This window comes from Osmerus eperlanus, chromosome 1 (genome assembly GCF_963692335.1).
Source record: "Osmerus eperlanus chromosome 1, fOsmEpe2.1, whole genome shotgun sequence".
In the NCBI taxonomy this organism is placed as follows: Eukaryota; Metazoa; Chordata; class Actinopteri; order Osmeriformes; family Osmeridae; genus Osmerus; species Osmerus eperlanus.
Genome location: NC_085018.1, coordinates 17529240 through 17546359, shown reverse-complemented (window position 1 = coordinate 17546359; position 17120 = coordinate 17529240). Strand labels below are relative to the sequence as shown.

General features: G+C 40.9%; 2 protein-coding genes across 4 annotated transcripts; one reads left to right on the top strand and one right to left on the bottom strand.

Annotated features, from left to right (window-relative positions):
- Positions 1-6: 6 nt before the first annotated feature.
- arpc4 (actin related protein 2/3 complex, subunit 4) lies at positions 7-2574 on the top strand. Its single transcript, XM_062465155.1, has 6 exons — positions 7-118; positions 1005-1123; positions 1270-1381; positions 1580-1675; positions 1777-1947; positions 2033-2574. Exons 1-6 carry the CDS (start codon positions 32-34, stop codon positions 2036-2038), a joined length of 591 nt encoding a protein of 196 aa, XP_062321139.1. The 5' UTR covers positions 7-31; the 3' UTR covers positions 2039-2574.
- Positions 2575-2858: 284 nt separating this feature from the next.
- pfkfb4b (6-phosphofructo-2-kinase/fructose-2,6-biphosphatase 4b) lies at positions 2859-17049 on the bottom strand. Of its 3 annotated transcripts, none has more exons than XM_062465101.1 (14): positions 10593-10802; positions 8440-8556; positions 8260-8356; positions 8053-8119; positions 7863-7937; positions 7233-7289; positions 6916-7037; positions 6493-6700; positions 6255-6401; positions 6056-6160; positions 5696-5825; positions 5443-5505; positions 5147-5211; positions 2859-3741 (listed from the first exon to the last, which is right to left on the bottom strand). In XM_062465101.1, exons 1-14 carry the CDS (start codon positions 10714-10716, stop codon positions 3652-3654), a joined length of 1467 nt encoding a protein of 488 aa, XP_062321085.1. In that variant the 5' UTR covers positions 10717-10802; the 3' UTR covers positions 2859-3651. The 3 variants fall into 3 exon arrangements, with proteins under 3 accessions (XP_062321085.1, XP_062321076.1, XP_062321066.1); XM_062465092.1 differs by lacking the exons at positions 2859-3741; positions 10593-10802 and adding exons at positions 4486-4803; positions 16872-17049; XM_062465082.1 differs by lacking the exon at positions 2859-3741 and adding an exon at positions 4486-4803 and having other exon boundaries at positions 10593-10801.
- Positions 17050-17120: the final 71 nt, after the last annotated feature.

Genomic DNA, 17120 nt, shown 5'->3' with positions numbered 1-17120 from the left:
CCTCAACTATGTTCCCCTATGAGGAATTTAAATGGTATATTCCACTGCGAGCACAGGCTTGCGGAAGAGACCTGGCGAGAGCACTTCCGTCTTCTGGTCCTGCACATACAGAGCAATGGTAAGATAATCCAAGGTTTATGTCGTGCAAGTAAGGATAATATACCACATCACACGATGAGAAATGTATTTGAGTTACACTTAAACCGTATATGTACCCGATGTTAAGAAAGTTGAGGTAGCAAGCTAATGTTGGCTTTCTAGAATAGCAGCGGGGTAGCCTAGTTGCTGGCATTTTTTTGCAGTCAGTGGCTAGCTAGCTATTTAGCAAGCGACGTAAATCATAACGTCAGCTTGCCATCTAAAATCACGGCTGATATATTGAATATTGTATAATGGAAGGTAACGTATAACACAAGTGTACCGTGGGCTGACTGGGTAGCTAGCTGTGTACTTTCCTAATAAACGTATAATTTCTAAATCAGTTGAATTAGCTAGCTAGCTGTCATGTCTGTCATGAAGGGATGGAGAGTTGCACAGCTGGTTTTGACCTCACTTTACAAGCTACTGCCAAATATAATTGTATTCTAATGACGTTTGACAAACTCACGATAGATAAAATACAATTACAGCTTAGCCTCTGGTAGATTAGTGTGTGAGCTTACTTGCACTGCCACATTGTGTTATGTGCTTTTATGCATTTATTTAATTTATGTTGTTTGAGCGCTTTTGATAAAATATTTTTCCTGTGATATTGTCTTGGAATTTAGTATGTTCAGTCTGCAGCTTTTGGATGAGACACTGAGGAAATTCCTCAGTGCTAAGAATCCTACCTGCATGTTTAGACCTGTTTGACTGTAGAGGGCTTATTGGCTAGAGAAGGATAGTGTGGAGGAGTTTGACAGTATAAGGGAGGTAGCTTACTGTGGCAGGCCATTTATAATATTCCTTTTTAACCTTAAACCTACATAATCTGTTTTCTTTTAAAATGCTCTCTCTTCTCTCAGACGGCGACTCTGCGCCCATACCTCAACGCTGTGCGTGCCACACTGCAGGCTGCCCTCTGTCTGGAGAACTTCTCCTCTCAGGTGGTGGAGCGCCACAACAAGCCAGAGGTGGAGGTTCGGTAAGTGTCTCTTTCTCCCCTAATAGTGGGTGGGACTATACCTTTCTCAAGGGGCTGTACTCAGCAGATACTCTGTGTGAGGGTTTCGAGAGTTTGTGATTGTGTACACATGTATAATGAATGTTGTTTTTGCTGTCCACTCACAGGAGCAGTAAAGAGTTGCTTCTTCAGCCTGTCATTATTAGTCGTAATGAGAAGGAGAAGGTTCTGATCGAGGGCTCTATCAACTCAGTCCGAGTCAGCATTGCTGTTAAGCAGGTCGGGAAGCTCTCACTACCTCTTTCTTCCTCACCAGTGTAGACTGTAAAACACTCAAATGATCTCTTGGCTATACATAGCCGGATGCATTGTTAAAACTTATGATTGGTTATTTACAGAGATTAAAAGTTTACCATGGCCCTGTCATGTAATTATTTTATGATCAAAATGCTGGTCTTGTGATTTGTGTCCATCCAGGCGGATGAGATTGAGAAGATCCTCTGTCATAAATTCATGCGCTTCATGATGATGAGGGCAGAGAACTTCTTCATCCTGAGGAGGAAACCAGTGGAGGTGAGATACACAATTATGAATGATCTTATTTGCATACTTTACCCATTTGCATACTTCTCCCATTTGAATCAGTTCTCTCCTCTTGTCTTGTTGTTCCACAGGGCTACGACATCAGTTTCCTCATAACCAACTTCCACACTGAACAGATGTACAAGCACAAGCTGGTGGACTTTGTCATTCATTTCATGGAAGAGATTGACAAGGAGATTAGTGAGATGAAGCTGTCTGTCAATGCCAGGGCCCGTATTGTCGCAGAGGAGTTCCTAAAAAATGTGAGTGTTTTTTGGTTTCTCAAAAATATTTTCTTTCATGTTGTTCAAGTCTTTGTAGATTTGACCTTGTGTCCTTGTTTTGCAGTTCTAAAAACAAAACCCCCAAAACATTCCTCACCATGATCACAAAAGTCACCATGGTTTCTTGGATGGAGCCCATCACAGGACAGAAATGGAAGAGGCGGGACAATAGTCTGTCAAGCCAACCACGATGATGACATCTATGAAGTGCATCTGACCAATGTGGATGTTGTCCTTCATCATCAATGTTTCCCTGTGCTCAGATTTATTGATGTTTGTACATAATGAATATTCACAGCCTCATTTAATTTCTGCCTTTAGAACAAAACATTAAATCAGGGTGGGTCCTTAAAATGAAACCCTCAGTCAATTTTGATGAGCACAGGGAAACAATATTTTCTTTCTGATAATTTAAATGTTTTTTTTTTATATGAATATTATATGCACACGTATATATCATTTTTTTTGCAAAGTTTTTGTTACAACAGACCTTAAACAAATTGGTGCACATGTTTATTGTCTTAATACACAGAGTAGACCCTATCATTGATGGAAATAAATATGATTAGTGCTGAAATTGAGAAATAAATCCCTCTATCGATTGTTTGTATGTTTATTCTGTTCTCTGGTTCATCTCTTTTGCAAAAACTAATGCAAATATTCAATTTAAGTAACCATAAACAGCATGTTAAAGTATGTTAATTCTTTTTTCTTGGTTTAAACAGAATCCAAAAGCAAATCAGTTACAATACAGCAATGGTTCTAGTATGCTGTCATAAACACGATTAAAATATTAACTGGAGAGAAACATTTGTGTTTTGGTTCACTTAAACAAAATGGTACACAAGACCGAAAAAGACACAAGACAGACCCCTGTGGTGTAGTGGGTTGAGAACAAGGGCCTACACCACAACAACCTGGGTTCAAAACCAGCACAGAGCAGTGCCAAACTCATCCGTGGGCCCAGATTCCTGTAACCACAGCGCACTCCCTGACTGTCTAGATCCCCTGTCCCACCAGGAAAGGTTCAACCAAGAGTCTAAATCTTTTATCAGTTTTATTTATATGTCGAGTTTTATTTACAAGTCCAAGAGCAAAAATGTAGCTGTAAGAAGATCCTTCAGACAGATTAGAACACAAGACCCCACCCACAGTAGATCACATCCTTAACCACTGAGCTATCAGGGATCATAACAATCTCCACTCAACATAAAATTTGACATTGAACTATGTAGTTGTAACAACCTGCAGAGTTGGGGTGTCAGAAAACCAGAAGAAAGCAGGGCTCCCCTTTTAACTCACTGGGTTAGTGGGCATGCTCTTTCAGACATGCTGGTGCAGTACCGCAACAACCTGGGTTCAAATCCAAATTTTAAATTTATTTCAACTTAAAAGTTACATTGTGGTCATGTGAGATGTGGAACTTCACCTTCAATTTCATAAATATCGTCTCTCTCCTCTGCCAAACGCTTGTTAATCTCAGGAAGATTCTCTTTAGTTTAGTTCACTCTAGAGCTCCGCTTTGTAGGCTACGACTCAATACTTTTTTGCTACTTTGTAATAACTTTCTGCGGCTAGCGTTTCTGGAAATGAACGAGGGTACAACCTTTTTTTGACCTGACTAATTAATTAATCAGATTAATTTAACGATTTTAAGACGTTTTAAGGCCTTAAATTTAAAGTTCAGAATTTTAGACACCGCAGGAACCCTGACCAGAGGTGAGCTGGGACTGTCTGCAGAGCATCTTCTTTGCTGCACTGCACATTAACATTCTGAAACACCACAAAATCTGATTACTGTTTAAGACAATATTGATTATTTCTTTGAAACTTTTAAAATGTAACAGGACATATGGGCCTAGGTTTACAGCACTACCAGTCAACAATTACATGGATATTTCATCATTCACCTGAGGCCAGAGTCAACTTGGAATATTTATTTTTTTAATTTGGATGTAAATTCTAACATTTATGCATTAAGATGAAACAAAGTATCTTTAAAAAAATACACATATAACAGGCAGGTTACTGATTCAGCATGATTTTAAATGGAGAATTATGAATAAAGAGATAGGCAATCCTTTTCTTGATTGCATTGATTTTGATGACTAGATGCCATGTCAATGACAACTGCACAATTCAGAACAGCTTCTTAGACATAACATGAGATTTCATCACAATACATTGAACAACAAGGTTGAGCACATGTTAGAAGGTAGATCACCTCAGTTATGTAAAATACATGACAATCAGCCCAGGTTACATTGATTAAGATAATATTGGAATTAATATGATTGTGCAAAAACGCATTTATGAAAATAATACTTTGTTTATTGTTTATTAAGTCATAAGATTAAAAAAATCAGTACATCAGGAGATGCTCCTTGGGATGGCCATACCTACACAAACAGACACACACACACACACACACACACACACACACAGGGGGGTGTGTGTGTGTGTGTGTGTGTGTGTGTCTGTTTGTGTAGGTATGGCCATCCCAAGGAGCATCCCCCCCCCCCCCCCCCCCCCAACAGTGGGGTCATTCACCAAAGAACTGGATTCCAGTTGTCTATTTTTTCATTGCCGAGGAAAGAAGGAGCAGGTGTAAAGTGTTAAACAATTACAATTTAAAGAAAAACTGTCCAATGAAAGGACAGGACGCACTTCTATCCTGTTGAAGAAGAAAAAAAAAAAAGACTGATAGCTGATAGTGGTTCTAGTGAAAGTGGCAATGGTGAGGGATATCACAGGTATCTTGGGCGTCTTCAGGGATCACTGGTGGTCGGGGACTGTGAACAGGGCTTCCTCCGCCAGCCGTGATATATTTACATTCTGTCCAATGAGAAGAGAGGGGAGGGGTCAGCACTGGTCTCTAGGGCTGTATCCAGGACGATGCAGTATCACAGACTAGGTTTGCAAGAGTATATTTTAACATACAAATTAAGTTATCACTAAGTGAATTGGTCATGGAGTGTTCTAACCACTTCATATTGAGCCTGCACCGCTCCATACATTGCAGCCCCTTGAATTTGTCTGAGGACACTGGTGAGGTCAACTGACTAACTTGTAAGGCTCCTGAAGCTAACTCAGTTACAGTAGAATAGACACCTTCTGGATGGCCACCACCTCCACCCCACCAAGTCCTACTGTTGGTGCATGTGTCTGGCGTACCCACCTCTGGCCTGTCCCTGTGAGTGTTTACTGCTTCCACATTCAAGGCTACAGATTCCACTTTACAGCCTAGGATGAAAACATTGGAAGAGAGGAAAAGGAAAGCATTAGAGACTTGTAAGTAAAATTATACACAATGTGTGACAGGCTCTCCTTTATATTTGTTACCAAGGATACTAGGGTAAAGCACTACACCGAACAAAAACAGATAGTAAGCCTCCTCCCCAAAAGCTATACCATTAAATACAAATACAATGAATACTTTGACCGTTGAGCTTCAAGACTAGTCAAAGCACTCACCATAAGCCACAGGGGTCAGCTTCAATGCAGTGTGCAAAGGACACTTCAGATAAGGCAGCTCCTCTGAGTGGCAAGGAGACAAAAGCAACATGATTACAGATCTAAGAAACTGGAAAGGTAAGGTTTGCAATGTAGGGAGTGATGACTCAGGTGTATACCCCAGACAACCCCCCTGCATCAGAAGGGTTGTATAGTTAGATGGATTTAGAGTTAGTAGGACATGACAGGTGTTTGTGTTTCTCACTGCCAGTACCTGCAGTCTTATCCAAAAAGTAGGCCAGCAGGCAGCGCATGACGGCCTGGTGACAGATGACCAGCACGTTCTCCTGCCTCTCCAGCTCCATGATGACTGGCTCTAACCGCTGCACCAGGTCCTCATAGGACTGAGGGGGAGAACCAGAGGCTGGTCACACATGCACAAAATAGTGCACTGACTTTTGTGAACAGTTTGTCACAAAAAAACTAAGGTTTAAATTTGCTGCCTGTAATATTTACAGATTAAAAAATAATAATTTGACTACAGCTAAAATGCATTTTCCTTTAATAAGACATAAAAACAGAAATATTTATAATCACACACATGAATACCGACATGCTCACAAACACGTCTCACCTCTCCTTTAGGGTAGCGGTAGCGGTATTTGTCTTGGTCTCTCAGGGCAAACTCTAGAGGGAAATGCTCCTGGATCTCTTCATACATCATCTCCTCACACACACCCTGCAGGGCAGACAAAGACTAGTCAACATTCTTATTTATCTCACATGACAACCTTTCCTTCTCTCACCAACACACACATCAACAACACACATACTGCGTCTATCTCGTTGAGGGCCTTCCACTGTTCATAAGGCACGCCGAGTGCCTCAGCAGTCTGGATCGTCCTCTTCATCTGACTCGTCCAAACCTTTAGGTCCTTTATGTTCTGGTCCTGGATAAACCTCCCAAGACATTTGGCAAACTGGGAGAATAAGAGTGAGATGATGAAGACCCAGAAAGAGAAAACAGCTTTCACTCAAGAGCAGTCTCAAACACAACAAACGCAGACACACCTCCTTGCCCCTGTCGGACAAGCCTGAGTCTCCACCGATGCGTCCCTTGACATTAAGGTCGCTCTCGCCGTGGCGACACAGGTATATGGAGCGTGGGGTGATGTGGATGTTCATCAGGTAGTAGACAATGCGGCTCTGGATGTGGTCCTGGACCCGGTTGACCAGGTAGCGCCGGCCCACGTCCATGACCTTAATGTAGGACAGATCCCTGTAGGTGGGGAAGCAGGAGCGTTGACTTCCCACAGCATGAGACAGAGCAGCACCTGCACCTGACTAGTCCTTGTTCATGTATGTACAAACTTACTAATGCTGTCGCAAGTTAACTGTAAATATAAGAGTACTATTGTATGCTTTTAGCGTTTTTGTATTATGTTTGTAAGACCTACAGGGGCGGTTCAAATGGCTGAACTGCTGAACTCTCACTTGTCTAGCACCTCATCCAGAGGCTGATAGGAGTTCTCATAACACTTGATCCTCTTCATGAAGTCCTCTACAGCCTCCTCTGTGTTACAGTCAATGTAATCTGGACTACCCAGCTTCACTTGCTGCATGGACAGGAAGGACACAAACACAAACAGGAAATGAAACAGGAAAATGGCCATGCTTATCACAACTTTTTTTTCATGAATCATTTATATCTAAGCCTTTAACACCATACATTAGATTTTAGACACCATTACTGGTCAAACAGGCTGAGATCAAACAAGCTAAAAAACAAGGTGCTAGTCGATGGTACTCACTACTATGTTCTCTGCTATCACGTCTGGGTCCTCACACACTGACTCTACAAAAAACACCTGACGAGGAGAGGAGATTTTAAAGCACGGATATCAGCAGAGATGGGAAGCAACGATGAACAAATACTTTGTTACTGGACTTAAGTAGATTTTTACTTTACTTATTTATTATTTTTCACACAAATATCTGTATTTTCAAATCAGGCTTGTTACGTTGGTTTTCATCTGTATTGGGTGGCATGATAAATAATATTTGTCATGGCACGCCTTTTGAAAAATTTCCTGGCTACCACACCCAACAAACAAAAGCTAGTGTCACAAAAAAATTCCTGGCGAAAGCGCTGCGTGTCTATATATAGTGTATTTTTGTATTGATGTATTAATTTGATGTGAGGTCCAGTTACCAGCGTAACAATAAAACAGGTAGTAGTAATGCCAATTTTTCCTTTATGTACATGTCAGAGCCCATACTTTAACTTGAGTGAAAAGGTATAGTCAGCACTTCATCTTTTACCAGAGTCTCTTTAAACATGAGTATCTGTACTTCTACTTGAATGAATGGTGTGTGTACTTTTGCCATCTCTGGATATCACAAAGTTGCAAAAAATGTCCAAGTGCGCTTAGGTGACATACCTTAAAGCCATTCTGCTCAGCAAACCTAGTGATGGTCCCTCTCCTCTCCCTGGTGGTATTTGTGGCATCAAATACCTGCAGTTAAATAGGTGGAGCACTGCTTGGTTACAGAACTTAGTCTTTAATGAATATATACAATAGAATGCTATTACAGAATGAAGGCGTTTGAGGGGTGGTCTGGTTTACTCACCGCCACCTGCCCTCCCTCCACACTCAGGTACTGGCGGACATCATTCAGAGCCGCCAATGCACACTGCCTATGATATAAAAAATAAATGTATGCAAAGTTAGATTGTGTAGTACTGCACAAATCTCAAAGAGACTATATACCATGTGACTCTACTGGCCAAAAAAGAAGGGGTGTGCCAGGGTAAGAGAACTCCTGCCCTAAAGTCACCTTCTGATCTTCAGGCCCTCCTCGTTGTCTGGACGGAAAAACTCAAAGGACTTGTAAATCTTCACACACTCTCTTCTGTACTGGCCCACATTGAACTCTGAGGAACAAACAGATAATCACAAGTGTATGGGATACATAAATGGCATGTGCCCTACTGTCTTTGTGGGTAAGAATATTTACCTTTGGTAGGTACACCTATCCAGTTGAGGTAGCGGGTCAGCTTCTTAGAAATGTAAGTCTTCCCTCTGGCTGGCAGTCCAACCGTCACAATGACGGTGGGACAGTTGGTCATACATACTGACAAATTTGGAGAGGAAGGAAAAGAAGGAAAGTTTAATGAATGTGCCTATTGTACGCACAGTGAATATCAGTTGTTGGCACGGTCTGTAGATGGGGCAAGAGGGATATGGCCCTCTTCATGCAAAAACTAATCTGGCTACTACAATTGGAGATCTAGAGGACTGTGATTGTTTCATCTCCTTCAACCAGGACTGTTTCATCTCATTCATTCAAAAGTCTAAGGGAGAGACTCACATACATTGAAACATTAGACATCACACATTCAGACATAACATAAGGGCATGACTTGTTGCTAAATCTATTTAAACATTTTAGGAAAGGTTAGCCATCATGACGTTTCTAGACCCTAATCACAGTATCACAGTAGGTGGGTGAAAATGCTAAGGACAGAAATTTGGAAAAGGGACGGCTGAAGAGAAGGGTAGAATGTAAATCAGAAAGAAGAGCAGCAGAAGCATGAATGAGGCCTTTGTGTTTGAGTGGTGATTGTGAAGGGATCTCTGAAAATCATCAGACATATCTGAAGGACTCAAGCAGGCACAGTCCTCTGAGAGGTTGTGCTGTGGATCTCTTAGCCTCACATTAAAAACACACACACACCATGTTTTTAATTACCACCTAGATTCCTAGGTGGTAATTAAGGGGGGGGGGGGGGTCCACCAGAAGAACAGATCCATTGTCTGAGACAACCTATCCAGGGGTAGTCAATTACAGTGAAGCTATAACTGAACTCAGCTGAGACCATTTGTCCAGACATGGGCTTTGACTTTCCATTACATTTGAGAGGTGAGTTTTACCATAACAGCTATCAGTTTAAGTCTTTGTGAGGCCCCCTCACTCTGTGTTAGTAAGATCCCTATATAGACGAGCTAACTGATCAGGATAAGCCTTGAGTATACAACGCCTGGCATGGTTCTTTGCTCTCAAAGTTCTGAATTATTCATTTTTATTCAAGTAGAGCTCTCTATATGAGACTCCCAGAATAAAATATCCCTGACCTCAGCACCTAGCCTTGGACAGAGGACACTCAGCTGGGGGTATCTGGACTGGGTTGGGTTGGAAGTGAATAGGCAGTGTGAACAATAAAAGACACTAGTCTGCCAAGTCTTCCTTAAAACTACAGCTCCTTTGTAGCTTTGACTCAGCAAAAATAATCACCAGCCCTCCTGAGATGCAAAACAGAAGGATACAGGGACAAAGACAGCTGCATAATCATCATACGTCACCCTTTGTCATATTCCATATTTATATAGAGATATCCATAAAGATGTCAAATATTTTGGTAATTTCTGACAATTGTTGAGACCCCCTTCGCTTTTTCTCAGACATACACACTATTAGGGAGGATACAAACTTGATAAACCGAAATTCAAAAGAGTCAATTAGGTGCTTTACATCGCCCAACAGGTTGTTCTGACGCTAGGTGACTGTTATTCGAGCCAACAATAACAGCCGCTTATAGTTTAGGCTACTGGTTCCTTCTCAATGCAGCTGGAAACCAACACACAGTGGTCTAAACAAACAATTACTTATAAACAAAAAGGGGGCTCTTATGCCAATTCCCCTTCAGTGTACCCGACAAGCACAAACGGATGTTAGTTTATACATTATACACAACCCACTATATTTAAGTGCCACGTGCGAATGGGTGCGTTGTCATGAGTAAGTCACATGGTCAAATTAAATGAACGCATGCAACGTATGAACCTACTCGTGCATTTAGCATTTTATCGTCACTAGTCAAAATTGTGAGACAGAGTCGAATTATTCATGAAGGAATAAAATGATGCAATGTGGCAAGAAAAGCATGAGAATGCAGAATTACTGCGTGCGCAGTGCCGCAGTGTAGAGTATGTATATAGCAAATGGTTAGTAAAATTATATCTTTAAATTTCCATGATTAGCAGAGTAGGATATATAAATTGGTTCGCCAATATCATGCCCTACTGTAATCATCTGTACAGCCATGTCTGTCAGTGTTATGCTCATCCTTGGCGTCGTTGGTAAGCGCCAGAAGAATAATAGACACTCACCCTTTCTCTGTGAAATATGCTTTTCAGGAAGCCCATTTTTACACGGCATCCATATTTTCTTTAAAGGATTCTGTGTGAGTTCCCGTGGAGCTCTTGCCAAGCTAACGTCCTTAGTGGAAGTCATCCTTTATGCTGCACCATGTCCCGTTTCTTTGTGACAGCGGTAGTTAAGCAGGATATTGTTTGGCTGAACCTGCACAGTCAGTGACAGTAGCGCTGCGGGGTTTGGATGTCATATCGGCTGAGAAACATCGGCATATAATTACCGTAATTGCGCTAAACTGAAGTTCATGAAAGAGGACCTTTAAATGTTTCTTTAACGCTAACATTGATCTATAAATCGTTTATATTTCTATTTTGAAATACTCAGGTATTGAATAATAATGTTATCTATATTTAATGATGTGAATGTAATGGTATAACCTACATGCTCAAAAAATGCATTGGAAAATGTAGCATTGCATTATAATGCTTTAGAATGTATATTACGTCAATGTACGTTCCATTTGAAGTGATAATTGACAAATGACACATACTAAGAATTACTAACGCCACTTTGCCAGGTGAATAAACATTAAACCAAAAACAGCAAGACTACAAAGAATAAGAATTCCCCTTTTACAAGAAGAATTGCGCCTGTGAACTAGTTAGCTACGGTAATTCAGTATGGCCGTGGGGGCTAGGCAAGTTAACTTAGATGGACAGGGGGGGGGGGGGGGTTGAGAGAAAAACAGTTTTCGCTGCCCATGTACGGCACATGTACAGCACATGTACAGCGAATGTACAGCGAATGTTGATGTAAATGTAACCAATTAGAAACATGGAAAGGAAATGCACCGTCCAATAGAAGATCTGGTACATTGATCTGTTGGACGTGCTCGTTGCACGGGATCTGATCTACACACATGTAATCATGGTAGGCTATGATTAAAAGTTCCAAAGAATGTTTGAAAACTGTAAATGCATATTTAAATATACAATAAGTTAATACAAATGCAACATTTTTGAATTTTCAGATGGAAAATTGAATGCCGTTTATGTATTCTGAAACATACGCCTCTGTCTCGAGTACTAGAAGTGACCAGAAGTATGTTGGTTAATGATAATTAATACCGATACTGCTAATAAGTTACATAAGATACACTAGTGGTAGTAATACTAGCTTACTAGTATGTGTTATTGTTCTACATGGCCTTAAACGCTCTCAGAGTACAACATATTCAGTCTTGAGTTGTGAAACTGTCCCAAAGCAAGGACTCAGTGATACATATTGTTATCGAACACCTTATGACCCCAAAACACAATGGCAGTAAAGCAGCGCCTCCATGTGGCCAATACAACTCTAGTACACCTTTGTAGGCATATTACCAAATGTTGATCTCAAATTGCAGTCCATTATCCTCCTGCTCACTTATTGCCCTTCACTGCCTGAGAGCCATAGGCTCCTGTCTTCAGTATGCTTCTTCAAGTTCTCACTGAATCAGCTCAGCTGCTCTTCATCCTCACTGCCTGTCTCAGCACCATAGGTATGCCAATAGGTCATTCAGCTGCACAGCCTACCTTATAGAACTCCTTCTATTGTATCGCACTTCTATTTTAAAGAAACACAGCAGAGGAGTACTTTGTTTAGACTCAATAGTTTACCATATTTGATTGATTATTAATTCCTAATTATTTTGTTATATCTATTCCAAGGGACATTGATTGTGTTGAAGGCACCAAACAAGTATTTTTTATATTATTACTACTAGATCAGTCAGCAAATGTGCCTAGTACACAAGTTGCAATGTAAATGTTGCTCCAGTAGGTGGTACTGTTCACATTAGTTTTTATTTACAACAGTTGTCTTCCAATGTTCTTGTCATCAGATGGCTGTCCCAGACTACTAGTCAAGTGTGTCAACAGAATTAATCTCACAATTTGGTGTGGTTTATACATTTAATGCAACCAAAACCCTCAGGTGACCTTACTATGACACACACACACCCATACACAGTCTACACAGTTTTGATGTATTCATTTGTATATTTGTATAAAGGAACACAAACACACCCACTTAGATTAGTGTAATTAGCAGTCTCTTCTTCACTGTACTTGTTGAAATGAGAGCAAGATTTACACATTTGACTACCCACTCTATACAAGAGCAGTGACAGTGTATAACAAAACATGACAAAGGAGGATTAATGCTGTCTAGACACCCAAGACCAAAATAGAGTGCATACATCTTGCTTCCTAAAGGCTGCAAAATCTCTTGTTTTCTAACTGCTTCATACTAATTTCCACGCTCTTCAAATCCTTGTTTTCCATCCGTCCTCTATACCTACATGCAATTGTTCAGACTCTCACCCCAAACCGAAAACAAACCCCTGGACAGAAGTATTCACAGGTAGAGAGGATGGACAGATGTCGGTATCCCATGCGTCCTCAGCATTATTCATCATAATCATAATCCTTCAGTCTTAACAGGCTGCCTGTCTGTTTGTCATCTAGACAGCCTTTGGACACTATTTACAGAATTTAGAGGAAGGGAGGGATAGTATGGAACAACTTGTCTGAAGCACGACAAGGACAAGCTACAAATCTGTTTCTGTAGTCAACTTTGTAACGTATTGTCTTTGTGGCAGACAGTGGCATTTGCTGCATGGATAACCTGGTCTACCAGCTCAACAGGTTACGTCTGAAAAGGCTAAACGTGTCTGCTTGAGAAATTGGTCAGTTAGGTTTCTGTGCCATCCAATCCTAGACAGAGAACCAGACGAATCTGCAAGTTGATGTTTTACGTGCTCTGGCAGACCACCCTCCCATTCAGACAGTAGAGCGCTGTTGAGGCATTTTTCTAAGGGAACCAAGATGACGTTTTGTTGCTCTGATTGGTTGTATCTATCCAATTCTATTCAATTGCATCGAGATTATTAATTGCGTCCATCTTATTATTAAGACCAACATTTTGGTCAGCACCCGTTGATAACACCCCTTGGAAATCGAAAATGAACTGAGAGGTTCCAGACTAATACACATTTTCGAATGAGTGATGATGCCAGGAAAATGCAATCCAGGGCATGCTTTCATTTTATAATAGCATACTTATATGTCAAAGGTGAGACTATATTAAAGGAAACAGAGGAACAAAGAGCTGTACTGTAATTAAGGACACAGGGATGTAGCCTATGCCTATGTGTACAATAACAGGCCTGGCCTCCAGATAGACAACAAGTCTGGTCTCAATGGAAAGTTACTAACCATGGTTTGAGTTCATAGGGCTGTCCAGTTCAAAAACTGAGCTTAGTCTCGCACACATGATTCATTTGCAGCTAAGGTACATTATGCATATCTCCCCAAAAAAGTAAAAAAAATCAGTAGAGCAAGCCTCAAAAGTAGATACATACACAGACACATCCATGGCAACAGTTGGGGCAATATCACCCATTCTCTCCAGCAGACCTTCAACTAATATTGATTTAAGCAAAGGCACACCCATTAGTAGTAGCAGAGTGATGTAATGCCAACATACAGTCCTTGCCAGTCATCCAAATAAAAAGGTTGTAGTTATTTAACTATTATTTGTAATGAACAGAATGTTTACATTGCATTTCCATGTTCGGTCTCAGTTTTCAACATAACTGTAAGATTGGAAATGGGAAGAAAACAGTCTGAATGGAAGCCTAGAGCTCGAGGGAATTTCACACACATTCATATTCATCAAACAAACAGATTCATGATCACACACAATCACAGATTACAAATACCAAAACAGACTACAACATGCTGTAGTGCGCATAGATGCAGCACACACACAAATCTCTCCCTGGAGCCTTTAATGGGATTCAGAGCATGGGGTTGAACTTTCACACAGATAGAGGGAGGCTAGCAGACAGACAGACAAGCAGGCAGGCGGAGCGGGAGAAGAAGCTAAGATAATCAAAAAGAGAAAGTAGGAGAGGTGGTGGGTTAGAGTAAGATTTTGTGATTGTGTGACAAAATTGTTCAGCAGAATGAAGAAGGAATAGAGATAGGGCAAGGGGAGATTTGAGAGAGAAACCGAGAGAGAGAGATGTATAAGCCATGGGAGATTGCAGTCTAGGCATTAGGCAATGCATTGAGATGAGTGTCCTGTGGGATAGCCTAGTGCATTGGATACAGTCTCTATGGGATACAGGCCCTGCCAGGACTAATCCTCTCCCTTTCCAGCCTAGCTCAGACCAGCCTCCTCTCACTACACTCTGCACACAGAGGGAGAATGGCCCCTCCTCCTCGACACATCATGAGCCTTGTTCATCCCTTATACACCTTACATAGGCTAAAAGCTACACAACTGCCAACAGTGCATAAACAAAGCCTGGTAAAGACAAAGGGCAAAACATTTTGCTAAACTTGCCCCCAATCGGCGATTGTTATCAGGTTTGTCCCATCAGCACTAGGCTACATCAATAATTGTATAATATGTGTGTGGCTTTCACTACCTTCTAAACAAGTTGCTTTTGAAAAGGTTAATGTCTGAGAAATCGTTCAGTTAAGGTTCCATGCCATTGGTTTGTCAAAATTCCAAAAAATCAACCAATCCTTAAAATCAACCAAACCCAGAACACTCGTTCATTTTAGAATAACAAGAATAACAACCTATTTATAGGTAGAAGGTGAGGCTACATTTCAGGAAACAGCATGTGTGCTAGCAACAAAGAGCCTGTGTGGTAATTAAGGAGACAGGGATGAAGGCCTATTAGTGTGTACAATCAAGACATTGTCAAACTAATTTAGACTGACAGGTTCCAGGGTGTGTGCTTATTATCACCTCAGTCCGTTGGCAACTACTTCATAATTCTGTGTGAGCAACATTTTAAACAGACAATGCTGACAGACGATGATGATGTAATAACATTTTGTTGTGACATCAACTGTGACATTAAAAAGGCCAAACTAATAACGATGAAGTTCTGAGAAAATGGCTGGTGCTTTTCAAAAACAAACTCATGTCAGAGGTGAAAAATAGGTTCAAGTTTGAAATAATTAAATAGTGGTTGTGTGTGGCACTGAAGACAAATAATTATTCGGTTTTACTTCACACATTTGCAACATCCAACACCCATTCTTGTCTGACATTAAGGTGTAGCCTAGTCCAAACTAGCGTGTTTATTGTTTTTTTGGGTGGTCCATGGGATGAAGACTTATGATAAGCACTCATTTATACAAAGACAGAACTTAAAATAAAACATTAACTTGTAATTATATAAGCGTATCTTAAACAAATTGAGGTCTACGGATTAAAGGCAAGATATGCGAAATAGCAATTTTGGCTTGAGTTCGAAATAATCTTAACTAAAATGTTCCCCACCTCCCATCAAAATCACTCCTAAAACACATGAACGCACTGCCTGACTACTGCCGGGAGGTAGACAGACAAGTATCCCGTCCAATCATTGCATTCGGTCAATGCTGTCCAATCATTCCTTTCCGAACTAAAATCATTGGTCGTGTTCATTACAGTCCTGCGACGCCCACAGATATCGGATTTTTAAAAATGTTTCTGTCCAACCTTTAGATTTATTGGTTGTCATGAGGATGTGAAGTCTATTTCAGCAACAATTACAAAAAGTGCGTCTCAACAACATTACCAACATTTCTGCCTTTAACCCCCTCACCCCAATCCCCATAACACACACACAGAACAACATAAGCATGTGGCTTTGCTGTACACATTCAATACGCCTCCCTACCTCCCCTCTTCTAAGCAAGCTCGATCTTAACCAATGTTTGTCGATGAATGAGCATTGCAAAATTGCCATCAGTTTGAAACAAACTTACTTGTATTTTCATCGTACAACATAAATACTTCCTCATTAGTGTATTGATTAAAAAGGCATACATGAATGAATGAAGAATTAATACAAAAGTTGCATGACATTTACGTATAATGGAAACGCAACATGTAACCAACCGCTGGATGTAGAGTGCCTTGCTAGCTATTGTAGTTTGCAACGCTAGCTAGTAAGAGGATAGCAACCTACTCGTTAATAACAAATTCGTGTTTTATAGCTGAAATAATTACATGTCTTTTTCCAGCAAAAGCCTTGCGCTCACATTCCTTTTTCTTTCTTTCAATAAGCTATACGGCCCTGTAAACTGACCCATGCCTACGTGACGGGCTTGTTTACTTCCTCAGCCGTGTTAGCCCCCGCACTATAGCTGCATATTGACTGTCCTCGTTCAAACTGCCTCATTACATCCTGCATGAAATGTGGTCATAAACTGTGCATCGAATTCAACGGTGTTGTAGCCTACCTGCCCTGTCTCGCGTGCTTCTTGGTCGGCAGGAACCCCTCATCGTCCAGGTTTGAAAGATGTACAATTGTTCCTAGCGTTGTAGTAAATGCTTCGTCAAGTCTGCACGTCTCGACGCGACGCTTGTAGGAATCAATGAAGTCAAGTGTAGAGAGGACTGGAGTCTTGAGGGGCTCGACACTACAGTCCAACTAGATTCTTCTGAGGGATATTTTAGAGCGCGCGTACTCAGATGCGCAGCCCGAAAAT